General features: G+C 49.9%; 1 protein-coding gene across 7 annotated transcripts; it reads right to left on the minus strand.

Annotated features, from left to right (window-relative positions):
• Positions 1-1596: 1596 nt before the first annotated feature.
• KANK4 (KN motif and ankyrin repeat domains 4) lies at positions 1597-25627 on the minus strand. Of its 7 annotated transcripts, none has more exons than XM_051796521.1 (10): positions 25550-25627; positions 13597-13678; positions 10365-12251; positions 9324-9435; positions 7761-7991; positions 7139-7226; positions 6561-6780; positions 5052-5194; positions 3832-4032; positions 1597-3137 (listed from the first exon to the last, which is right to left on the minus strand). In XM_051796521.1, exons 2-10 carry the CDS (start codon positions 13610-13612, stop codon positions 3036-3038), a joined length of 3000 nt encoding a protein of 999 aa, XP_051652481.1. In that variant the 5' UTR covers positions 13613-13678; positions 25550-25627; the 3' UTR covers positions 1597-3035. The 7 variants fall into 7 exon arrangements, 6 of the variants coding, with proteins under 6 accessions (XP_051652481.1, XP_051652447.1, XP_051652464.1 ...); XM_051796487.1 differs by having other exon boundaries at positions 10365-12254; XM_051796504.1 differs by lacking the exon at positions 25550-25627 and adding an exon at positions 17075-17325 and having other exon boundaries at positions 10365-12254.
• Between the last annotated feature and the right edge of the window lie 564 nt (positions 25628-26191).

The raw sequence follows: 26191 nt of genomic DNA on the forward strand, positions 1-26191 counted from the left end.
GATGGCATGGAGGTGATCACAAGGCTGTCCTGCTCTGGGGCAGAAGCATAAATTGCCAGCATCTCCATGTGTTATCCCTCAAACTTCTGGATATTGCCTTCCAACCTTGCGGTCCCCAGGAGGCTTTACTTGGCAGCTCACAAGCAGTGGGAGGAACAATTTGGGATCATCTGGTTTTTGGGAAGGGGAGGGGAAGCCTCCAGCTCTTTCTTTTGTGTGTTGTCTGTGGCCTGGACACCAAACCACATGCAGAGGCAGCTGCCCAGGCTGAAGGGCTCACATGACTCTGACCTTGCCCTCTGTCAGTGGGAAGCCATTCCCCCTTGTCCTGGCACTCCAGGCCCTTGTCAAAAGCCCCTCTCCAGCTCCCTTTGAGCCCAGTTAGGCACTGGAAGGGGCTCTAAGGTCTCCCCAGATCCTTCTCCAGGCTGAACACCTCTCCCAGCCTGTTGATGCTGAGGGCTACACAAAGCCACATCATTCTTCATGACCACAGAGGCGCTTCAGATGCAACCCTCAGAGTCCCTTCTCCTCTCCTTGCAGCAAAAGAAAGGGATACACTAGCAATGGCCATAAGGAGAGTGGAAAAATCATGTTCAGCCGAGTTTCTCATCATTCTTTCCCATCATAGCTAATCGGCTCCTGCATGCTGAGCCCATAAAGATCATAAGATTAATTTCTTTCCTTGCTGTGACTTAATTGTCTCTATTTGTTTTGCACAGTGCTCACACTGGGGATGTGTTTCTCCTTGCCTATATTTAGTTTGATCTCTACCATGATATTGGAATATATAAATTAAGGCTGGCTCTGGCTCTTTGTGACACTGAGATCCCACAGATGATTTTCTATTGGTTTTGTGCAATCTGGTACTTTGACAGCAGGATGCTGGGCACTGGGAGATGCCAGGGGCATCATCAACCCATCCAAGATCCCTCAGGGTCCACATGAGCAGAGGAGCTGCTCCAGGGGATCACTCCATGGGAGCTGCTCCTCCGTAGGGAGATGGTTTGAGGGGCAAAGAGGAAATATGAGGTAAAGGATTGAAAATAAACAGGCTAGGGATGTAGTTAACTAGACTGGCTGCAGGGATGGGAACAGGAGGGAAAGAGGGATTGCAGGAGGGCAGGCATGTCCCCAAAATAACATCCCCTGTCCTCAAATTGAGGGATCCCAGGAGGAGGCAGGCACTTCCGAAAGCCACTCTCATCCTTAGCAGAAAATTTCCCACATTTATTATGTTGAAGCCGGAAAGTTCACCTCCCTGTGGGAAACAGTAAGAGTCAGAGTGAAATTCCTCTCTACAAGCACAGAGCTGTCAGGGAGAAAACTCAGTGAAAACTGTCACAAAATGGTATTACAGCTCTTTTTGTTTGCAGCTGAGGCCTGGCAGCAATGCTCATGCTGGCTCTGGAACACAGATTGAGGGAATTCCTGCAGAAAAAATTCCATCCTGCCATGTCTGTGCAGGGACCTCCCATTGTGGAATCACTGATCTGAAGAAACACCTCAAAAATCACTGGTTTAGTGACGTGCAGGTGTGTGAAGTCACCCCAGACAACCCCCAGCCACGGGACAGGTACAGGAGCAAACACAAGGAAAGGTTTAACTCGGTTTATTTATACATAAAGGAGGTAACTGCATTTTGGGATACAGATATAAAAGGCAGATAGACATTTGAGATAGTGAATACTTTGGACTGAAAATGTGAAGAAAGGAAAGAAAACAGCAGACAGCAGATTTCCATGGAAAACAGAGGGCAGGGGCTGTCCTCCCCTCACTGCAAGGCAGGAAGGACAGGGGCTCAAGGCAGCTCAAGGGACACTTTGTCATGATGTGAACTGACTTAAAACAACCAAAGTGGGTCAGGATTCACTTCTGCTGAGTAACAAAAAAGAGTCATTAGCTAAATAGGGAGAGTTGCTTTTGGTGGTGGAAGGGAGACTTGGGTTTGCTCCGCTGATGGTGGCATCCAGCTCCACCAAAGCCAACAGAGAGCATCCACTGGCTCCTGATGCAACACAACAAAGATGTGTGGAAAAGTGAGCCCTCTCTCCCTCTCTGTCATCAACAGAGAGAAGAAGACTTCTGTCCTATGCGTGAAGAAAACTCCTGCCCTATGCATGATTTGAGGTGATGCTGGACCCTGTGTGGTGGGGGAGACCCATCCAATTCCATCAGCTAAATCATAGCACAGCTTTACACGGGAGGAGTTTGGGCATATTAAAGTCGAGCACGAGGGAAATCAGAGAGAAGCAGCTTGTCCAAAAGGTATCTGTCAGTCCACAGAACTCTTGGACAATATTAACAAATTCTGGGATGGGAATCTGTTGTGATCTCCTTGTGCTTGGGATACCCTGATCTGCCCCACTGTGATGCACAGAGCATGTCAATGGGTTGTGCTTCCCCGTTAGCTCAAATTTAATTAGGAAAAAATAAGAGCCATATGGTAATTCCAAATCCAGGCAAAACAATGTCTGTGTGTTTGGGTCTGGCATACTCAAATATTTTCCTAGAGCATTAACTTTTAATTCTTCCATCAAACCCACATAAGCAAACATAAATAGGATTTTATGCTTTCCATAATCCATCCAGCTTGTGTTTGTTGTTACATATACTGAGTAATCACTGCCTGCCACTACTTACAGAAGAGCTGATAATAAATATTAGGACACAAACTTACAAGTTAAATGAGATACAGTTAAGTAGTCGATTAAAAGGACACCCATAATCTAAGGTTACAAAAGACTAAGTATTGCTTTTCTAATGTGCTTTTCTCCTTCATTTCAGTGGCTCACCTGCCAAACCTATACCAGGAGGAGCAGACAGAAGAGTCTGAAGTTGTTTGTGGCACTGGGTGCAGAATAGGGGGTGTGAGTGGGATGAACGAGGAGAATTAGACACAGGGAACGTCCGCAGATAATGCAGGCAGGGTTCCTCCCCTGTAAACCTGCTGGATTGGCCCTGCCACAGCAGGGCTGTTCAAGGAGGAGCTGTTTGTTCCCAGCTCCCCGTCCTGGTTCCTTCTCCCTGCTGGGTCATGCTGACAGGGACGGGCTGTGCTCGATGTGGGCTCTCAGCAGTGCCACAATGTCCCCATGGGCAGCGCCCTGGGCCAGAGACAGGGCCGAGTTACCACCCTGCAGGGAGGGAGGAGGTCAGACATCACCAAATCCCTGCCTCTGCCCCCGCCCTCCCAGCTCCATCCCCAAAACCTCCTTCCCTCCAGTTCCTCCCTGGTTTACAATGAGTCACCCTCCTGCAAACCTCCCTCTGGGCCTCAACCTCAACCACACCAAACACACCCCTGCTGTGCCTTTGCCTCGCCCTGCTGCCCTCCTGCCTGTCTTAGACAAAACTGTAGTTTAATTAGAAAATAGTTCCATAACTCTAAAGAGCCATGTGGCCCAGCAGGAGGAATTTCCACCATCCGGCTGTGCTGCTCTCAGCCCAGCCCTGTCCCCATGGAGAGGAGTCGATTCTCAGGGAAGAGTTAATTCCTGCTAATTTCTTGGAGCTGAAGGTCTGCTGATTCCACATGTCCAGGGTTTCGTCTGTTTTTTTCAGGTTTACACCAGGTTAGGCTCTTCCCCCTGGTGCTCCTGCCCAGGCTACAGGAGGGATGTAGGATGCTGTTGCATCCACTCCATCTGTGGCACAGCAAGCACTGAAGCCAGGGGTGCTCTCCTAAAAGTGATCCCCTGATTAGAAAATGGACTGAAATTGTACTTCCTCACTTAAAAACCACCACTCAGGGATTGCTGTCTGATCGATCCTACGTGAGCTTTCCCTCCCTGGTGCAGTGAGGCTGTGGGTGGGACCAGAGCCTTTTACCTTGTCCATCAGCATGACCTGGCAGCCAGGCTGGGCCAAGAGGAGCCTGACAATGTCCATGCTGCCCTGTCGACAGGCCACCATCAGGGCTGTTGTCCCTTCCTCGTCCTGCAGGTTGACATCAGCCTGGCAGGACAGGAGGGCTCGCACCATGTCGTCTCGCTCGTGGCTGACCCCCAGCATCAAGGCAGTCTGTCCTCCCTGCAAGGTCACAGGGAGAGGCTGAACACCCCCTGCCCACCACCTCCCACAGTCCTGTTCACTTGGACTGTTAGAGATAATAATAACAATGAATATTATTGCATAGATGGAATCATAGAATCATTTAGCTTGGCAAAGCCCTCTAAGATCATCAAGTCCAACTGTTAACCCAGCACTGCCAAGCCCACCACTAACCCATGTCCCAAAACCATATATCACAATATTGCGTATTATTAATGCATAGTACATATGTAATAATAATTCATACAAATATTGCCTATTGCATGTTATTTTAAAATCACACTGGGGATCTTCAGCACATATTGCAAGAGATACCCATTCACTTGCACCACGGCCATGCAGAGGGTCCTTGCAGCATGGCCAAACAGCTCAGCTCCCAGCCGCCCCCAAACATGGGTCCTCCAAACCCTCCTCAGCCATTTAACATAGGTCTAGACTAACTTTTACGGCAGTTTGTAAGAAGAGCTGGATGAAGGCACTGTCATCCCAAAGATGAAAATGTGTGACTCTCTCATGGAGCACCTGCTCTCCAGCAAACCTGGGGCTCCCATACTGTGGGGTCCACCCCTCGCTGCTCCTCCCTGGTGTCACTTCTGATTTTTATCTCACAAAAATTGTTTTGCAAAATTTTCAGCCTTTCTTTAGTCTCTTCATTTTACCCAGCTCTCATGTCCCTTCCCAGGGAGCTGGTGGGTGGCCACACTGCAATTCAGCTGAGGTTGCTTTTGGAGCTTTTGGGAAGCAGCAACTCCAACCCAATGTCTGTTGCGGAGTCTCAGCCTGGCACTGCCATGTAAGGAACCCAGATTATACCCCCCAGCCCAAGATCTCCATGGGGGCATGATGATGCCACAGCTTGAACTGGTATCACACAAGCAATGGCTGTGAATAGGAGGCTACAAGCTCTACAGGATGCCTTTGCCAAATAAATACCCAGGACTGTGTCACTGTCCCACACAGGGCCACGCTACGTTTTCAAACAGCCTACAGCAACACACCTGGGCAGATTGGAGGTTGACATCCCCCTCCCTCAGCAGCCTCATCACCACCTCCATGTCCTGGCGGGTCTCAGCGGCCGCCAGCGGGGTGAGCATCACCGCCGTGTAGCCAGCGCGGTTCTGCAGGTCCAGGCGGCACACTCCTGGAGGGGATGGATTCACCAAGAGGGAATGGGAAGCAGAGAGTGAGTTATAAAGCATGTGGCATCTCATATTCCCAGAAACAGAAGTTATTCCATAATTATACAGGATTGAGATTTATCTGTGTTAAATATCCAGGCTTGTGAGCGCAGTGTTAAATGGCCCCTGGTGCTACAGTTAATTACAACTGCTGAGGTCAACTCAATTAACTTTGAAGACCACAACAAATAAAAATAAAAGGGGGATAATTAATGCCTCGAGCACATGCTGGTTGTGGAGCTATGGGCTGTTTGCTTTGGCTTCTGTGGTAAGGGAGCAGCAGAAATACGACCGTCACCCAATGGGCGTGGAAATCATCCTGGCTCCATTTCACTCATTTTTCACTTCAAAGAGCCCATTTCCAGCTCCACCACAAGGAATGAGCCATGTTTGGGGGTGAGGGCTCAGGTCCAGCCTTCCCTCAGGGACCCAGCTGCCTCAATCACTTGGCAGCAGAAGGGGACAAACTCTTCCCTCCCTGTGCTGCTGCAGCAACAATTGGGTTATAGATGTGTATGATAATCTGCCATTTCCCAAACATTTAACGGATTGTCTGGCCCATGAGAAAAGACCAAAGTGCCTTTATTCTCTCAGAGCACGCGCACATTTTTGCCCTGTACAAGCTCAGCTGAGATTTTTGTTCTTTCATTGCAACACAAGCTGAAAGTTCAATAGTTTAACATGGAGATTTTCCACACTGCTCAGGGTGGTTGTTACTCTCTCAGGGGTCTGATCTTCCTGCCCCAAGGCATGATGTGGCATTGGCTGCTACAAGAAGATGGGGGAGCCCCCCACATCCCACTTGGACTGGGGCCAAGGGGGACACTCCCTTGGGTACAGGGACCCTGAGCCATCCCCGAAGTCAGACTGAAAAACCCTCAAGATGTGTGAAGGCACTTATGTCCCACAGCCATAGGCCCTAGTATGGGCTATGGGGGAGGATACTGGTCTTCAGGTCAACCATGGATGGACTTTGGCCCCATGTGTGTATTTTGGATTGACCTTGGCCCTACACTTGTCTCTTGGATGGACCTTGGCCCATGTTTGTCTCCTGGATGGACCTTGACTGCATGCTTAATGCTAGATAGGTCCCTTGAATGGAAGCTGTAGTTGGTCCCCAGGACCACCTCTGTCCCATCTCCTTTTGCTCCTGACTGAGCTCCCTGAGAGGACCCCAGACCTCATTCCCTGTTTGCCATGCCTGGGACTGTTCATGAACCCCCACTGCCTGGCTCTGCACACTGCATTCATCACCTGTAGGGCCATGACCCATTGGTCCCACTTCCATACCCAGCCAAAGCCATGGCTGAGCAGAGCCACTGTTCCTACCTGTGTCTAACAGGAGTTTTGCAACGGGGAAGTTGGAGTGGGAAACACTGTAGTGAAGAGCCGTGTTACCATTCCTGTCAGTCACGTTCACCATCATCTTCAGGAGCTGGGGCTGGATGGCCCTCAGTGCCCTGAGATATGCTGCAACCACCTCCGGGCTGGAAGACTTGTGGCTGGACACCTGGAACCACTCCTGGCAGATGGAGCCAAGGACATGCCGCTGAAAACACCAAGGTGTCCCCATTACTGTCAGAGTCCCTGCACAGCAGTGGCTGCCCCAGCTCCTCACCCCACATGCTTCAGCATTGCCCAGCCAGTATTTAGCTTATGGTTTGGTGATTACTGCTATAACTTGAGGGGGAAAGGAATTTCCTGTGGTAACCTGGGTGAGTAAGTAGACAAAGCCTTCATCCTCTTTTTTCCCCTCCCTTTCCATTCTTTTTGGTTATTCTAAAACTGACTCAGATGTCACCTCATCCCTCTCTCCTCACAAAGCTGTCTGTGGCGTGGTAAGGCACAGACCACCATCAGGATAATCTTATCCATTAAACTGAAATGGGACTGGAAAATATCTGTACCAGGTACTTGTCACTTGTGGTGCAGATTTCTGAGAGGTGTTCGCTGAGGAGCTGGCAGTTGGCAAGGAAATCTTCAGAGGGTTTGCATCTAGAGGGAAAAGGGTAAATCCGTCACAGGACAGGACTTGCAGGAGGTATGGAAGCATGTAGGAGAACATGCAGTTTATGTCAGAATATGTTCAACACTTAAGTGCTTAACTTTATGGACACAAGTTGTCCCAAATTTTAGGTACAAAGTTAGGTACTTAAATAAGGATTTAAGTCCAAAGTCACAGATTCATGTGGTCAGCTTCAAGAATTCTTAAAGTGGAAAAAAAATCTTATTTCTGAATCTGCAAAGAACTTTACCATGAAACTTTACACGAGAGGGGAGAAATGAGCTAACTCTCACCAAATATGAGTCAGTCTTTTCCAAAGTCAAGCACAAGGCCTGAATCAATCCCCATTAGATTCTGTGTTAACTCAGAAAATATTTCGCTCTTTAAAACCTTGTCCTTGTCTACAAGGTCAGTGCTGCCGTTCCACAGAGCAGATGAAGCCCCAACCCCAGCCCTGCAGTGCTGCGGGTCCTGTGGCTGCGGGAGCACGACAGACAGCACAATCACCACCTGGTTCTGGTTACCTGTCAGCCTCCTGCTGAGAGCAAGGTGCTGCTTCTGCCGATGGCTCCTGCTGCTCCTCATCCTCACACTTCTCCTGGGAGGGGGTCCCCGAGGAAGCCCCCTGGCTTTCACCTCCAGCATCCACCTGCGTGGGCTCCACATCATCATCTCTCCTCTCCGTCTCACTCTCCGCGTCGCCGTCTGATGGGCTGTCTTCACAACTCGTGTCTTCACTTGAGGTCGTTTCGTAGCTATTTGAGGACACCACATGTTACTCACTCCTTCCCCATCTGCAGCCACAGGGCCTGACCAAGACTCATTGAGTCCAATGGGCCTTGGGTGAAGCCCAGAGTGACAATAAGCAAGTTAAAAGGTCTGAGCCGCAGCCAAACTCGGGGTTAGTCTGGTTTTGGCTGCTTAAGCTAGCAGGAGCGTGATAGAAGCAGTTAATGAGCAGCAGGCAAGGTTACTTCAGGGACTACTCGGCGGGTTTGGAGGGATGTCCATGGCACAAGCCCCAGTATGGCCAGGCAAGCGCTGTGTGCCACTTCCCTGCTGGGAGCTGCCAGCACATTGTGGCAAAGTGGGACCGGTGATGTGTCAGCAACCTCGAAGACCACTAGACAAAAAACAGGTTTGCAGCTCCAGCACAGGCCTGAGTCCATCATTCGAGCAGCCCTGCTAGAGACATCTCTCCTCTGATTGTCTTAAAAGTATTAACAACATCTTCCACAAGACAGAACATTTCACTCTTAGTGACCCCAAAATTTTTCTCGACGTAATCAAGATTCCTCCACTCCCTGCAAGTTTTACCTGTTTGGTAGAAGAAGCTCTGCACAATTAGAGGGAGTAACACCTGATGAACCCAGCAACTTGGAAGTCAGAGGAGTGTATGTGAGCAGAAACCAGCACCCAAATTTGCACACGCAGTTGTTTGCACAGCTCAGGGACAGAGGAACATGTCCTGCCCTCTTCATGCAGCACATGTACTCCTCGGTAGAAGATACACCTACAGCACATGCTGTTTCTAGTTAACCCACAGGAGTTGTTGGATATTGGATACACATGGAACAAGGTGCTGGAGCACGACCTGAAGTACAGGTCTTCCTTCATCCCAAGGTAATTCCTTATTTACCAAAATAGTCTTTTCCAGGCCCTGAACCAACTCGTGTTGGCTGTGGCTGGAGCGTTGAGGCAGGTTAGTGGCAGTGTGCTCACCCAGGCAATGCTGACCTCCTCCAAAACCCACCAAGGTCAGTGGGAATCTTCTCATGGAATCTTCCCATGGAATCTTCCCATCTTCCCCAGCTGGGTTTTGGATGAAGCCCCAAGAGATGGGTATGCAAAGAGTGTCAGTTCCCAGCATGTCCCTCGCTGCCCTGAAAACGCCACCAACTTTTCTACGGGGTTATGCACAGATTATCAGTGCTGGGTTAAAGAAGGGAGAAAAGAGTCTCCATTCCAACTAGCCTTTTAATCAAGAGGTTTGGAGCGGAAAAGAGGGGGGAAAAGAATGACTTCTCCAGCGATACAGAAGACATTACATGTTAAAAGGCAGTTTTATCTTCTGAACGGATGCTTACCCACCATTTACCCCAACAAACTGAAGATTCTTTTTGGTCCCATTGCCTCCTGCATGGAAACCATAACCTTTCTTTTTCATGATGGATTTAAGACTTGTGGTTGGAGAGTTTTCTACCAAAATACAAAATAATAGATTAATTAAGCAGATGTGCCATAATTAGGGTTAATTATTCCCAACCTCTAGCAACAAACTACAAATCATAACTGTAAACATCTTACTTCATCTTTTGAGAGTCTTTTTATGTCTTGCAAAACTATGGATGCAGCTGGCCACAACCTGACCCTGCCCTGCCACCTTTAAATACAGGTCTCAGACATCTCCAAGTGACTGGGAATATACAGGAAGTGATTGGGAATTATATATGTGTCCTACGAATAGTAGATTTTACATTTGTAATAATGTTTTGGCTCTATTTTTTTCCCCAATACTAATGTATGGGAAATTTCCTATATAAATCTCCTATAATACTACATGGATGAGTCTTTCCACAGGACTTTGAACAGTCTCTATGTGTTGTTTACAAGCAATAGGTCACTTAACTATTTGCAAGCCCCCTCACTCCAACTGTGAACAGGCATTGGGTTCTCATCTTGATATGAGCTAGAATTGGTTTAGATGTGAGTGGGGACAGGTCTTTTCCCAGCCTAGTTGCTCAGTTCATTTGACTGGTTTGGGTTCTGGAGAACTCCAAGCTGATTTACCCCAGATGAGCACCAGTCCCATATTCTTGCAAACTGAGATGTTCAATCCAAATAAAAAAACCTGTTTATTTGATGCAACAGCCACCAGGACAGCTGCTTTTGGAAGCTGATCCTGCATATAACTGAACCACAGCTTTATCAGCTCCTAGATAATTTTGTTTGCTTTTTTAAATTTCAGATCCATAGCTTGTGATGTGCAGAGATTTGCCTTTCTCATCATGGTCAAGAGGGACTATTTCTGATCTGACAGACAACTGTTCCATCACATCCCCCCTGCTCAATACTGGAGTAAACGGGAAGAGATTTGGCCCAGACATGTTGATGTCAATATTATTTACCCAACTGTTGATAGTGTGTGTTCGAATTCTCCTTATCCGTGGGCCCTTGTGTAGAGTAGGCAGAGAGCAAGGAGTTTAGAGAATTAACTAATTGGTTCTGAATGGAGCTGAGCTTGGAGGCTGGCTGCTTGATAGCACTTGCCAGCTCAGGGTACCCATGCTCCAGACACAGCCACTGCTCCTGCAGGAGCTCCTGGATTTTTTTCACATATTGGCCAATGGGGTCAACAGCCGGGAGATCCTCATGGTTAGGGGGACCTTCCTCTTCCAGCCCTTCTCGAGGTTTCTCCTCTCCAAAGCCTGCCTTGCCTCCTCGATTGCTTCCCGCAGCGAGGCTCTGGGTGTCGCGGTTATTCCGGTGGTTCTGATTGTCATCGCCGAGGTGCTCGTCAATCTGCAGCTGGGTGAAGCACGGAGCACGAAGTCCAGCCTCGATGCTGCCTTCACCAAAATGTCCAGGTCCCTCTCCACTGATGCCAGTACAAGTGTCTGCCAGTCCCTGCTCTCTCTGAGCGCCCAACTCCATCACCTGTGCGTTTACGTTGTCTGCTCTGTGAGTGCTGCAGCCTATGGATTTGGTGGAGAGTGGGATATTTACATTGATGCCTTTATCATGGGCTTGCCTGACCCCTGGCACCTGTGAGAGATCAGTGTTCACCGCAGCATCGAGGCACTGCAAAGCCCTGTTGCTCTGCCACAACTGCAACTCGGCCTCTTTGGACTTTTCCTGGCACAGCTGCTCTTCCAGCTGAGCTTTGGAGCTGGCCAGTAGCTTAATGCTTTTCTCCTTCTCCTTGATCTCATGATCCTGCTGCTCCAGCACTGCCTTGACCTGCTTGAGCTCCTCTTTCTTCTTGCCCAGTTGCTCCTCCAGATCAGCAATCTGCTGCTTCAGTGCTGCGACCCCGCCAGGCTCTCCAGCATCAGGAGCCTGCAGAACACCACTCTCCTTGTCCTCTCCAGCCTGGACATTGCCCTCCTCACCTTTCTTCAGCACATTCAGAGCCATTTCACTCACACTGAGCCCCCTTTCCCCAGGGTTCGTGTTCTCCTCCATGAGCTGGAGGGCAGCTGGTGATGCTGGTTCACCCCCGGCCACGTCAGAGCAACCACTGGCATCAGCAGCATCTCCCTCCTCGCCTCCACTCTCCATCACCACCTGCAGCTGTGGTGCCGAGGCATGCTGGTTCTGCCACGGGGGCTGCAGGGGTACCAGCCCTGGGATAACCCCGCTGAGATGCTGAAAGGAGATGTCTTGCTCCAAGCTCACCGCCCGGGGGAGGTTTAACGTGGTGCTGTCCGAGCTGGAGCGAAAGGTGCTTTCGGAGCCGCTCTGGTCGTGGCAGTGCTGGGGAGGGGGCCGGAGGGGCGAGAGTCCCCTGCCATCGCCCAGGGGGGTCTGGCTGGGCGGCAGTGCATCGGGCATGCTGGAGGCTCTCAGCAGCTGCGGCCGCTCCCGGAGCTCGCCCTCTTGCCAGCCCAGCTCCGCCTGCCGCCGCGTCTCTGCCAGGAGGGCTTTCCTCCGGTAACTTGGCTCATCGGCTGCCGGCGGGGCTGCCTCGCTGGGCAGGAGGGCACGAGGGGTCTCCTCCCCCAGGGATGCCTTTCTCTGTGGGAAGGAGCAGGTCGCCGTCCAGCTCTTGCTGGGAGCAGTGGTGCACCCACGGGAGCCGTTCTCGGGCAGGCTGAAGTTTCGGGGCAAGGTACTGAATTTGGGCTGCTTGGCTCTGCGGTGGATATGGACCCTTCTGATGGTGTTCCCTTTCTCGATGTCATCCACGTACTTCAGGAAGTCCAGATCCAAGTGAAAGCCATACGGCGTCTCCAGGGAGTAGGGGAGGCTGCGGGGCTGCTCCCTCTCCCCGCTGGCTTTGGGTGGCTGGCCATCTGCTGGAACAACCCAGAAAAAAGAGATGATTGAATTTTGAAAACAAAAAAGCTGTTTAGAGTAGGGAGGAGATGTTTTTGCTCTTTTTATCTCAGTTTTGGGCAGGCAGGGGCTGAAGTTCACGGTGAAGCTGCACACACACACAGCAACGCGCACCAAGCTCCAATCTGGTTTTCTAGGCGTGAATCAGATAATTGTTGCACCAAGGAAGCTGAAAATTTGCTGAAATCATGGCTCTAATTGGCAATTAAGCAAAGAGCAGGTTTTGCAGGCAGAGCTATGTGCCTGTGTATAAAGAGCTGCCTGATGGATAATAAATGCAGCTCAATAACAGAAGGTGGGACCAATATGTGACAAAGACATTTTTCAAGGCTTTTGGTTTGGTTTTAACTTTTCAGTGGCATACACAGTGCCATGCACGCCAAACAGGAAAATCATTGCATTGCATCGCTTCATCTGCAAACACCAGGTCACAAATTATTCCTTGAAAATGATGGATAGGTCAGCGGACAGAGGCTGGACCCAGACAGCCGCATCCATGCGGAACACGTGCATCCCAAGGTGACCAGCTCACGGCACCGAGCACAGCTCTTAATTGAGGTACAAAATGTGTGACAGTGGGTTTGCCCATCCAGCAGTGCAGGCAAACGGCACCACTTCAGCCCCACAGCCCCCAGGCTCCTGCTTTAACACACCTTAAGACATTAATCTCGCAGCCCCTCAGTTTCCACCCTGAGAATCTAAATAGTTAAAACTGCTGCATCATTGATCATTTTCTTTATGCAGCAAGTCCCTGAAATCACAGTCTTTGGGCTGCTTTGCTCCTCTGAGCAAACATGCTGTGCTCAGTGAGGATGAGGAGCAGCAGCTCGACCAGGAAAAACCAGGTTCCATGGCTGCTCCCTGAGGCTCCATCCTGGTGCAGCAGCTAGTGAGGACCAGGACAATTTGACATGATTTTCGGTGCTGCTCATCACAGAGCACCACTGAGATGCAGACACCGTTCAGATGGGAAGTAGCACGTGGAAGCCAGAGGAAGGACTGAGGGAAGACATCTCATGGAGTAACAGGGCCCAGGAGCAAAGACTGGATGGTGGGAGCAGGGATCTGTCCTGCCAACACACCACAGAGGACAGGAGGACAAATATGTGCTGATTTAGAGCTGGGACCACACTTTGCTGTGGTTTAGGAAGTTTGCATAATACATGAACAATGAATTTTTCATCTCCTAGCCCCACATCTATAAAGAGCAGGTTATTTACAGTATTTCTGGTAAGGAAATTAATACACAGGGTTTTTTTTCAAGGAACAAATGAGCAAGTAAACATCCTGTAGCCTCCATACCTTCAGTCTTCTCCATGGTAGGGTCTAAGTGGGCTGTCACTTCAGCATCTTCTGACAGCTAAGGCTGATGAGTCACTTCACCCTTGAAAAAAAAGAGAAATGGATACTTTTAATTTAATAAAAAAAATGCTCAATCATGTGAACTTAATCTCGCCTTACAGCTCTTCACAGGCCACCCCCTCCTATTTCCCATATTCTGCAGCCCAGTGGTGTCTTTGAAGCTGCTTAAATCAATAGCTCCTTTTCCAGTGGCAACAACTTGTGCTTCACAGACACATCCCAGGTAGCTGGTTCTTACAAAACATCTCCTGCATTACAGATGATTTGACTGCAAATGAGGACAGACAGACATTTAGGGTGACTTGAGACTGATGGCACAGGGACTCTCCCTTGACTCCTGCAAGCTGGAGATATCCAACATATTAATAGCATCTCTGAGAACAGCAATATAAACTACGCACAGAAATGATTGGTCTGTCACCTTTTCTTTTTTTTAAATCCTTAACAATCAAAGATCCAAAATTTATTTTGAATCTTGTTCAAATGAAAGCCATTCAGAGCACATCCCCACTGTTATAAAGAACCTTCACCAAATTGCACTGAGCCACAGACAAATTGCTTTCAGCTCAGGGAAGGGCTTCAGGTGGAGATCTACCACAGCCAACACCAATATCCTTCCTGGACTGTGTTGCCCTCCAGCTCCTTCCCATCACCTGGACATGAGTAAGATACTCCTGGAACATGAGAGATTAAGGCTGGGAACAACCAAGAAAAGCCCTGGGTGAAGCTTCTCTTCTCCAGGACCTTTAGAAAGACACAGGGAAGAGGCAGGGAAGGGTGAAGGAGGTTGAGGCAGTTGGACATCACTGCAGGAGGTTTCCTGGCTTGTGTGAGAACAAAAACAGTGTTTAAAGTGAGAAGGTCTGGTTTTAATTTCTGCTACAACGGATGAAGTGGGAGTTTCTTGAACAGTAGTTTTTTTGTTTAGGATTTTCCTTAAAGTACTTAATTTGATTCATGGCCAGAGATGGTCCTGCAGCCACTTGGAAGTCCATCCCTGCTTCTCCAGTGCCTCCCTGAGCTATGCAAGATTCTCAGGGTAGGACCAAGCAGTGCAAAGACCGTGCAGAGCCAGCCCCAGCTCACATTCATCTCATGGACCAAACATCAGAGTCTGAACTCATTTTCTGCATGTAGTGTTTTGCCTCAGCGAGGGCTTTACTACTTGACCACAGTTCCAGAGCTCCCCATGAAGGGGTTCCATCTGACCTTTACCAAACAAAGACCAACTGAAAAATTAAGTAAAATCCTGCTGTATTATTACCACAGGACATTGCCCCAACCCTGGAAGTGTTCAAGGCCAGCTTGGACAAAGCTTTAAACAACCTGGTCTAGCGGAAGATGTCCCTGCCCATGGCAAGGGAGTGGAACAAGATGAGGTTTAAGGTCCCCTCCAACTCAAATCATTCCAGGATTCTATGACAGATATTTTGAAAGATCAAAACCTTTTAAAGAAACAATTACCTGTCAATCAAGTTGACATGTTTACTGTTGATGTATAAAAAGTCAGGAAGGTCCCAATCCAAGGAGAACATCAAAACTCTCAAGAGCTTCTGCAGGGTTGGTACCTCAATACTCACACAGACAGATGGCACAGTTGATGCCCACCCAACACCATGTGAGCTTCTGTGACACCTTGTCCAGCAGCTCCTAGCATGCTCTCCAATTAACCACACTCCTTCTATAAAGGGCAATTCCTTCTGCCTCCTCCTGCCAATAACAGCACGAGCCAAATCAAACACTAACCCCTTTTTAAAATGTTTTTTTTCTTTAATTTTCCAATTGCAGCCAGTTACAGATCCCAGCTACAGTCTGACCAGCTACACTCCACTCTTCTAGGTAATTTATTTAGGAGTGGAGGAAAAGCCAGTGAAGAGGATGGTTTTTAATATCTAGATAATTTCAGCTATTTGGATCATTTATGAGCTGGCCAGGTCCCAACTCTGCAGCCCAAATTGATACTACGACTTTTCTCTTTTGACCAATCTACTTCAAAATCACCTCGTAAAAGGATGCTGAATGTACCCAACCAGCTTGCTGATGTTTTCCTGGCCTCCCCCCGGGGCAGCTTAGGCACAGAGCAGATGGCTTAGAGCCAAAAAATGTGGCTCCTTGTACCCCACGGCTTCTCTCCCATGCTGGTCCCTAATAAAAATGAGAAGATTCATTCAAAGATGAAGTAGTACGCCAGAAGAAGCAGACCCCTGCATCCAGAGTCCAGCTCACAACTTAGGGCAGGGCAGGACTTTTAGGTGGATCTCACTCCTTCTAAAACCAGTTACGCTGACCCTCTGTTGGATTCTGTATTTGCTGAGTTTTCCTCTATTAAATAAAATTGCAGAACATTTATTTTCCTCTCCAGGCAAGCAACACCACTGTGTGCACAGCATTGCTGATTTTTACCTTTACTACACAGAGAGGCTGTGGGGAGGATTAATCCAGATTGGAATTACACTTCTTTTCTCAAGGCAGGAATAAATATATACAGAAATTGAAGCAGAGAAGCCAAACATGTGAAAACAGCACAGAGCAAAGTGGTTTTATTCCCTGGAGCAGCCCGTTTGCAGGGACAATGTACTGTCTTTTTAACTAGTCTGGGCTCAAACACTGGCTCTTTCCAGTCACATTTAACCCCTCTTTCACTCTGTCCCACTTGCCAGGGATTGTGAGAACCCAGCAGCTCCCCCATCCACCCCAGCCAGCGGAAAGGAGAGCACCGTAACACCCCAAAACATTTAAATAACAAATTAGCTCAACCACACAGACAAAGATACACAAATTTCATTCTCTCAGAGCATCTTACCAGCAATTTTAAATTGGAAACAGTTAACCCCGAGCCTATAAATAAAAAGATAATTCACTAGCACAGCCTTGTTAGCTGTTACACATTATTTGAGCTCTGCCTGTCCTCCTGCACTGCAGCAATGGCTTCAGCACTTCTCAGTGAAAGCAAAAACTGTGGTTAGAAAAGCATTTTGTCATGTTACCTTCTCACGCTGGCACCTACAAGCCCACCAGGGAACAGAAGCTCTTGCCTCCCTCAAAAGCATCTTTTTCCATGCCTAGAACCAGCAACAAAAGGTTTGGAGCAGCACACGTGCCGTGGTTTAACCCCAACCTTTTCCAGCAGTTAAAAAGTTGGTCAGCTGAGCAGTGACCTTGCTCGGAAAGCAAATACAAGTTTAAACCAAGAAGCACAAAAGAGGGATTGATTTTCCAATAAAGCAGCCCGTGGCTCTCGTATGACCTTTCCGAGGACAGTTCAACCCCGGTGCATAAAATGAGTTACTTTCCACAGAATAGTTATCTTTTCCAAGAAACACAAACGCGCTGCCTGGGCTGTCAGGGGGCTGCCTCCCTTATCAGGATTGATTATTGAAGAGACAGTCAATAATTAACGCCGGGTTTGTTGCTATACCTGATGCTGCGGCTGCAGCCGGCGTTCGCCCTCCGCATGCTGCGCCCTCCGGGCTGGAGCATTAGCAATTCCATGAGCGCCTCTCCCAAGGAAACGCAATTCAAAGGCAGCAGCTTTAGGAAAGCTGCAGAAGGTCTCAATGTCCGTAATTTATCCCGCTGGAGCCCCGTTCGCACGCGCGGAGCAGACACAGCCCCTCAGCCCTTCACCCTTCTCCTCGCAGCTCCGGCCCCTCGTGTCACGCCCACCCACCCACTCGCGGCCCCAGGGGATGCTGAACGGGATGGGGAGGCGGCAGGAGCAGCGGGAATGCTGAATGGGATGGGGAGATGGCGGGAGCAGCGGGAATGCGGCCATGTGTGACGGCAGCACGGGCGGGGGATGCCCACTGGGGGCCAGTGGGACACTGCATAGAACACTCCAGTCCTTTGCAGTGGGGTTATCAATCCAAATTCCAAACTGCCGACAGAGGAGGAGAGGGGTAGCTGGCAGAGCTGTGGTTGTCCCATCCTTGGAAGTGTTCAAGGCCATGTTGGATGACACTTGGAGAAACTTTGTTTAGTGGAAAGTGTCCCTGCCCATGGCAGGGCAGTGGAATGAGATGGTCTTTAAGGTCTCTTCCAACCCAAACCATTCTATGATTCTGTGATTTTGGGCAGGGTACTCATGGCATGCAGCTCAGTGCTGGGCAGAATACCAAACCCAATCCCATTCCAAGCTTCTGCATGGCCATTCCCCTGGAGCATCCTGGATTGCAGGCTGGCAAGAGGGACAAATCCCTCAGTCTCTGCACTGAACTTGCAACAACCTCATGTTTGCAAAAGCAGAGGGGTTCAGTCCCTGCCCAGGCTGCAAACGTCTTCCAGAGCTGGGAAAGGAAATCCTGGGAAATGGAGGCATCTCCTGGGACCTGGGGGCTCTCACCAGGGACTCACATCACAGAGCAGTGCCAGCACCTTTCCCATTGCTTAATGAGCAGCAAAACTAAAATGCTCATGTTAGGGAGAAAAACTGCATCTTGTCACTGTGTGAGAGCAGAGCTGCTGGCAGTGCTCCAGCTCCCTGCAACCATCAAACGGGACTTTAACAGATTAACTTTGAGGGAAAGCAGAAAAGTTTTGCCTTTGCAGGAAGCAGAGTATCTGGACGTGCAGAGAACCAGCAGTGTTTGTCCTTGCCAGCTCCCCCCGAGACACAGATGGGTTAACTTCCTACCCGAGGAATGAAAAATAATTTCTGCAGCCGGTTAAATGCCGCCTTTCCCAAACACTGCCTTTCCCAAATGCCGCCTTTCCCACGCAGCTCCATCCCACATCGCGCAGGGCTGTGACTTGGTGTCGATGGCTTTCTGCTGTCACAGGCAATTACTGAGCTTGAGATTCAAAACCAACTTAAGAGCATGTTGGCTTATTTTCTGCTGAATTCTTCTAGTTTAGTTATGCTTGTGCATCTTCTGAGCATATTCTGTTCTCCAGACAAAGCATCTCGATGGAAAAAATATACATATTTCTATATGAAGCTGATTTTAAAGTAATTCTGAAAGAACTGTTTCATTTTCCCACTGGAAAGAACTAGCAGGAAGCTTTAATTTGGAGCATTTCCTTATTGCAATTACACACATACAGCCTACAGTTGTTCCCAGCTTTAATCCCTATGGGCCTGAAGAAGTCTGTGACCCCTTAAATAAGCTTTTAATAAGGAGCAATGAAGAGAATGAGTTAAAACATGCAAATTAATTAATTATGGGTTGGTGCTTGATGGATTTACAAACAGCTTCTGATAGCTTTGCCTGAGGGAGCTGGTGCAGGGTGGGAAATGGGGAAGGGGTTCACCTGGGCACTGCTGAAATCATCCCCTCAGCGTGAGAACTGAGGTCATGGCCTAAAACTGCTGCTGTTTTACATTAGGCACAGCAGCTGTCGGAAGAGATTTTGCTTTGCAGGCTGCTCCCATGGAGAGAAACCAGACGGCCCTGAAGTGGCTCAACAGCCATCCCATCCATCCCTGGATGCTGTCAGGACCACTGGGTGAAGGGGCTGCTGCCTTCCTCTCCCCACACAGAATTGCTGTGGGATGGCAGGTTTGGCCCCCTGCTCCTTTGCACCACACGGACCCATCACAGAGTGATTAAGGTTGGAAGGGACAACTGAGGTCATCCAGTACCACCTCCCTGCTCAAGCATGTTGCTCAGGATTGCATCCAGACGACTCTGGAAAATCTCCAGCGGAGACTCCACACCCTCTCTGAGCAATCTCTTTAAGTGCTTGGTCACTGCACAGTAAAGAAGTTCGTCCTCATATCCAGGTGGAACTTCCTGGGCATCAGTTTCTCTACCTGTTGCCTCTTGTCCCATTGCTGGGCACCCCCAAGCAGAGCTTGGTCTATCCTCTGACACCTCTTTGCAGATACTCATATCCAGTAATCTTTTCTCGAGGACGAACAGGCCCAGCTCCTTCAGCCTTTTTTCCTAAGAGAGATGCTCCAGTCCCCTCATCATCTTCACAGCCCTCCACTGGATCTCCATGTCCTTCTTGTCCTGAGGAGCCCAAAGCTGGACATAGCACTCCAGATGTGCCTCATTAGAGCTGAGCAGAGTGGCAGGATCTCCTCTGGACAACCCACAGAGGGAGTTAGCCCTCGGTACCCAAAGGGTTACACCCAAACCTGCTCCATCCAGGCGGTCTGCTGGATTGCACAACAACCAGCTGAGCTATTATTGCAAATGAACATACCAGGAATAAATATGGCCTCTCAGGGAATATTTGTTGTACTGATTTTTCAATTCTGTTTTCACTGCAAAGGAAGAAAAATAACCCATTTCCAGTCTGCTGGGGACATCCACACGGGTGGGATCTCCGCTGTGCGGCCGTGGGCTGTGATCCGCTGCCGGCTGGCACAGCCATGGGAAGGACTTTCCCTCCAGGACTAAAAAAGAAGCTTGAAAACTTTGTGGGATTAAATAAATAACTAACTAAATAAAAGCGGTTTAAAGTCCTGGTTTGCTCTGTAAGGAGTTGTCATGAGGTTTTCCAAAGTGAGAGCAAACAGGGTTTCTGCTGGAAGAGATCTGCATCCCGGGAGCCCATCAGCCAGCTTCCTAGGTGCAATCATTGTTGCCAGTGGTCCCATGACCCACGGCATTCCCTGGAATGACAGCTCAGGATGTGGGCACACTTCTGGGGGGCAGAAGGCAGCTCAGCAGACCCAAAATTAAAGTGGGGAGACCAGATGATGCCTGAGCTGCTGCTATAAACCCAGAAAGGTAAGTTTCCGAGATGGATCCGTCCATGGATCCATTCCTGCAGCCATGCTGCACTTGCTGGGTAGGCTTCCCTCTGTGCTGGCATCACCCACAGCACGTGCCAAGGTGGAGCAGGACTAGATTTGGAGATGCAAAACCAGCTGCTATATGGGATGAGCCTCCATCCTGTACCGGGGATGGCTTCAGCACGTGGCTGATGGCAACGGGTGCCCTGTGGCTTCAGCCCCACATCTTACCACGCTCCAGGCAGAAGCTCTCTCGGCTGCTGCCTGCCCAAGGTGTACTCAGAGGAGAGCTGGGAGCTGGAAGCAATTTGTGAGTGCTGAAGAAGGGAGAGCTCCCTCTGCAACCCATCAGCTCGTGGCTGATGATGGAAAGGTCCAGGCTGGCCTCCCATCCTTTCCGCAAAACTGTGTACATGAAGCAGTGGAGGAGGCAGATGGGGCTGGAGCCGGGGGCTGCGTGCATGGAAAACATCTTGGAGGCATGTGGGGCCTCCCTGGTGTTTGAAAGGAGAGGGTTCACAGGAAATCTGAATAATTAACCCAGCACCACTTAATAAAGAAGGTGATCACTTTCAGCAGCCCTTGAGTGTGCAACCCTCAGCGGCCGGCGGTGCTTAAACAGCCATTTCAGGCATCTTTTCCAATGCCTGTAATAAAGTCGTGTGGACACTGATTTTAATAAAGCTGCTTATTGCTGTATAATAAATGTTGTGAGCTTCCTGCCAGCATTTCCATTAGAGACGGGTCAGAAAGAGACCTGGAGGTATCAGATATCCAAACTCTCTCCCTCTTTTATGGCTTAGCAGGAGAGGAAAATGATCACATTCACCCCCTCCTCTGATAACCTCTCTTCTGAGTGACCTTCAGCTCTTTCCAGCCACAGTCATACAAAAGCTTTGGTGGATTCTCATGATTTTATCCCATGCCTTGAAAACTGTGGTGTTTTCCCTAAAGTCTCCTTTCCCAGAGCCAGGTGATCACAAAAACCACCTAAAACCCTGAATGAAAAGTGCTCCACAGTCAGAAGGCAAACAAAAATCTGAGGTGCCTAGTTGCTAATGTTTATTGTTTTTGTTCAATCCCACAAGTTTTGAGGGGAAATAATGAAGCCCTCCTCCGGCTTCTGATCTCTTCCAAGCAGCTGGTTTCCATCTCCTCGACCTTGGGACAAGTCAATCTTTGCTGCCGTTATACTGAGTAAGTCCTATTTGGTCAAAGAAGCTGATACCAACTTTATGGGGTTGGGGTTTTGAGGGACCCGGTCTAGTGGAAGGTATCCCTGCCCATGGCAGAGGGGTTGGAATGAGATGATCTTTAAGGTCCCTTCCAACCCAACCCATTCTAGCATTCTATGACTGGCTTGGTCAGGGCTTAGTGTATCCCTGGGGTTACTGCACTCATCCTGCTCAAGAGCCAGAGCTTTGGCCCAAGCTGGGCTGGAAACATTCTCCATTTCCTAAGGAAAAACAGGATCCTTTGGGCATTTTCAGAAGCTGGATGTGGAGGAACCAACAAACCAAAGTGCTTCTGCTTCCTGGGAAAGGCTCTTCCTCTTCAGTGCTTGCCAAGCCATGAGATGGACAGAGAAGAAAGGTGCTGTGCCATATCCAATCCCCTCAGCGCTTACTGAAGATGAAACACTGGAGTTTATGGAACTAGAAAAACTCACCCTGACACCCAAACAGGGCTTTCTAAACCCACCAGCCTGAGAAATTGCCAAAAAGTGCATTCGTGGTTGTGAAAGCAGACTGGTGACCTGGTGTCTATTCTGTCTGACCTCAGCAAAGTCCAACCATCAGCTCAGCTCCTCCTCTGCTGAAAATGGCACTTTTGGTTGCTTTTAGGAAATCCCTTTTCTCTGCATGCCAGTTTTTCTCCTCTTCCCTGCAGTGGGCAACCCCTGCAGTCCCCCACGGAGACATAGAGTCATTTTACATCGATTTCTGGCTGGAGACAAGAAGACTCAGATTGATCACACTCCTGACAGGTTTAAAACCCTCTTCAAACAGGAATATTTCTTTTTCAGGCCACTTGAAGCCACTCTATACATTGATTGGGACTGCAGAGGGGATGGACATGCCAACTTTCTCCTCTCCTGGTGATTTCCACGCGGATGCCAGGAGCCGGGAGCCCCGCAGACACAATTCCTATCACTCACCCAGGTCATGAGAGGGTTTAGGAAATGGGAAATTTTCTCCAGGTTTTTGACCAAGCTCAGATTTACTGGTGCATTTTCAGCTTTCTCCCTTGCACCAAGACTCACATTCAATCCTGATCAATAGAGGAACTGACTACAATGATAAATTAAAGATATTCCCATTTGGAAGATGGGGATCTCTGGGTGGCTTTTCCACCATATTTCACATTTCTAACTCCACCAAATTGTCCATTTTGGCAGTATATTATCATAATAATGACAATACCTTTTTTCTCATGTGCTGTTTAAACCCTGGGATGGGCAGGACTCAAGGCTTCCCGGGGCACAGCACTAGAAACATGAATTCCACTGAGGTCTAAAATAAATAGGGTGAAGAAGGAGCTCCCTGCAGCTGGTTCCTCACCAGCACTCTCCCCTGACATTGTCAGTGTGCCAATGAGCCTGGTCAAGGATTTCTGCCCCAAGCCATGGATTCCTTCACGCCCCTTGAGTTGGGGTCAGGCCTCTATTGACCAAAATCTGCATCCTGCTGCTCTTCAGCGAGGCAGAGTCACATAACCCCTGTCATATGGGGCACTGAATGGAAAATACAATAATTTCCCATATTGACTTTTCTTCTCTAACCAATGGGGCCATGTTCAGCCCTGGTGCTGCTCCCAAAACTTCCTTGAAAAGACCTAAGATTTGATGTGCAACACTTGGGGACAAAAATGCGACTTTCAAAATATTTGGCAGCTGTAGCACCACTGGGGGAGGGACCTGAATTGGCACTGAACTTGTGAAAGAGTCTGTATTCATCCAACCAGCCATGTCCCAGGATCTCAACACCGCTCTTGATGCAAGGGATGTTTGAGACCAAACCTCTCCCTCCCAAAGGGTGCCCATGCCACAGGACACAGAGGCTGTGTGACAGGAAGCAATGTTGCACTGCTGTTTGGTGGCAAATAAATATGTGGGAATGGGACAGCCCCAGCCTTTCATTATTCCTGCTCCTGGGAGGTAAAACCTTCCCCATAACAGGACTTTCTGGAAAGGACCTGAATGTGACCCTGGCTTTCTTATTCACAAGTCATTTGGAAACTGCACCAGGAAGCTGACAGAGCCCACAGCAGCAACAGGCTCCCTGACATCTCATCTTCCAGTTCCAGGATTATTTTAATGAATCTATTCACTGATCCCTCCTCAAGCATGGATTCCCTGGCCAGGTTGCTGTTCACTGAGCTGGCTGTCATTTCAGCAGATATATTTATTTTTTAAATATTACAATCAAAGCAACAAATAATCAGTGATTACAGGCTACCCCTGCCTCATTTACCACTTCAGGAATCATTTAAGAGACCAGAGTTTCCCATTTAGCCCATCCCAAATCAAACACAAAACACTGAGAAGACTGTGAAACAGGTCCGAAGGAAAATGCTGATATTTTCTACAGTGTTCCCCTTATCTGCCCATCACTGGGGTCGCTACCCTTACCCTGCATATGCAATGTTTTCGGGTGTTCACCACCTTCATTTGGGCAACACAGTTAAAATATTTAATTCCTGGTTTGTGAAATCCTTCCTGGCGGTGTTGCATCCTGGAGCTGCCAGGAAAATGAGATATCCCAGCACAGTACAGCCCCACTTCCACCTCTGGAAGGTGAACATCACACCCATAGCATCCAGATCACTTCCTCCATTCTGAACTTGGACTTGTAGTTGAGATTATCCAACCCACTTTCTGTGTAGCCTCCTCTAAACAGATCTCAGCAATGGTCTATTCCGGAGCGGCAGCTCCCTGCTCTCACTCACTCTGATTTCTCCCTGAGCTCAGCCCGAGCCTGGCACATCTTTCCCTCAGGCCTGCGGGAAATCAGCACAAGTTGCCCGGGACACGCCTGGTCCCGGCAGAGTTGGGCTGTTTAGAAATGCCCTGGCAGCCTCCACTGCCGCGGAAAGGCGATGCTGCCTGCGAGGGAGAGGCACTGCCTGTCCCTGCGCTCGCTGCCAAACCCGCCGCTGGAGCAGCCCCTCGCTTGGCCCCCCGAGGATGCAGAACCCCCGAGCTCAGCCTGGCCCCGCTCTGAATCCAGGCCAGCCCTGCGGCCGAGCCCCGAGGGACACGCGGCTCGGGGAACCGGAGCACAGCCCTCACCAGAGGCAGAAATGGGTTACGGTGCCAAGAGTTCCTGTGTCCGGACGGCTGGAACGCCGGCAAGGAAACCGTGAGAGGCTGGAGGCAGGCGTGGGTGACCACGCTCAGCCGGGGAGGCTGGGCTGGGGCTTGGCTGAACCACGTCTTTATGGCTGGGGAGAGTTTTATGGTTGGGCTTTGAGGCTAAATACAACTCTGGCTGCTCTGGGATCCTGGGGATTTCCGCTGCATTTCCCGGGGCCTGGGGGCCCTTCCCAGCCCTCACACGGTGACATCTGGGGGTCCCACCAGGGCTCGGAGCCTTCTTGCCCTCTCCCCGCTGCCCACGCTCCGTGATTCCATCCCGCACCCAGGGGTGCGCTGGAAACGCTCCTGTCCCGAGTGATCCTGGGCTGATGCTGCCCCTAGGCAGCCACCCGAGGGGCCAAGCACCCTGAGCACCGCCGGAGCACCCCTGGAGCACCGCCAGAGCACCCGTGGAGCACCCTTGGAGCACCCCTCGAACACCCTAGGCAGCATCCCCAAAAGCACACCAATGAGCATCCCCTTCAAAGCGTTCCCACGTATTCCCTGAGCAGCTTGGAGCATACTCTGGAGAATCCCTGAGCACTTTTAAAGCATCCCCCTGAATATCCTCCTGAGCACCCTTTGAGGCACCTCCAAAGCACTTTCCAGCGCACCCCCGGCGCACCCCAGAGCATCCTCCAGCGCACTCCCGAAACCCCGCCGACCATGCCCAGGCACAAACCCCAAATTCTCTCCTAACCCTCCCCCAAATACCGCCGGATCATCCCTCCAGCCCCTCCGCTGCAGTACCGGGGGCAGTGGGGGCGGCAGTATCCAGTTCCCCCCTCCCGGGTGCCGGGTCCCGCTGCCCCCGCGGTCCTGCCCCGTGTCCCCGCCCGGTGCGGCCGTACCTGGACCTGCCGAGCGCGGCTGTCTCAAGCCTGCGATCCCGCTGCCTCCTCCGGGAGGGGCCCGGGGCGGGACCCGGGGGCGGAGCGGGACCCGGTGCCCTCCCCCGGGCAGCGGGGCCGGGGGCGGCCCGAGGCAGCGGGGATGGGCTGCGGGCGGGACAGCGGGACATGGGCTGCCCTGGGAGGCCAGAAACCCACTTCTTTTGGGTGTGTTTTCCCTTCCCTCATGCCCGCGGTATTCAGTTTAGCGCTTTATTTATACTTTTGTACCTCATCCTGTTTGTATAGATGCGGATCGAGGGCGGTGGGAAGGGAAATCTGCGGAGTTGTGCTCGGGATGCAAAACTTAAACTATATTTGCACCAGCTGTTCTCTGGCTCGGCCCTTCAGCCCGGTTCACGTCGGGCCCTTGGACCGTAATGTAATCGCATGGTAAACGTAAAGAAAATGCAATCTGAGTTTTAGGTTTTGAGCCTCCTCATGTGCCCAACTCCATGTGCTCGTCTTATCCAGCTGCATCAAGTCACTGTCATGACAGTTCTAGCAACAGGCAGAAATCAGCACTTTAGTGACTCCCAATAATATCTTCTAAAGGTAATGCTTCTGATTTTCCTTGTCTTTGAGACACAGAGGGAAATTCCA

The sequence above is a fragment of the Manacus candei genome, unplaced genomic scaffold (assembly GCF_025592945.1).
Source record: "Manacus candei isolate 608988 ecotype Guabito, Panama unplaced genomic scaffold, ASM2559294v1 h1tg000005l, whole genome shotgun sequence".
Taxonomy (NCBI): Eukaryota; Metazoa; Chordata; class Aves; order Passeriformes; family Pipridae; genus Manacus; species Manacus candei.

Excerpts from the sequence above, each read along its gene's own strand:
- KANK4 (XM_051796487.1), bottom strand. Across the intron at positions 7,992-9,323 it reads TTTGTTGGGGTAAATGGTGG|CTACGAAACGACCTCAAGTG; the intron begins GTAAGCATCCGT and ends GTCCTCAAATAG. Across the intron at positions 5,195-6,560 it reads AAAACTCCTGTTAGACACAG|GAGTGTGCCGCCTGGACCTG; the intron begins GTAGGAACAGTG and ends CATCCCCTCCAG.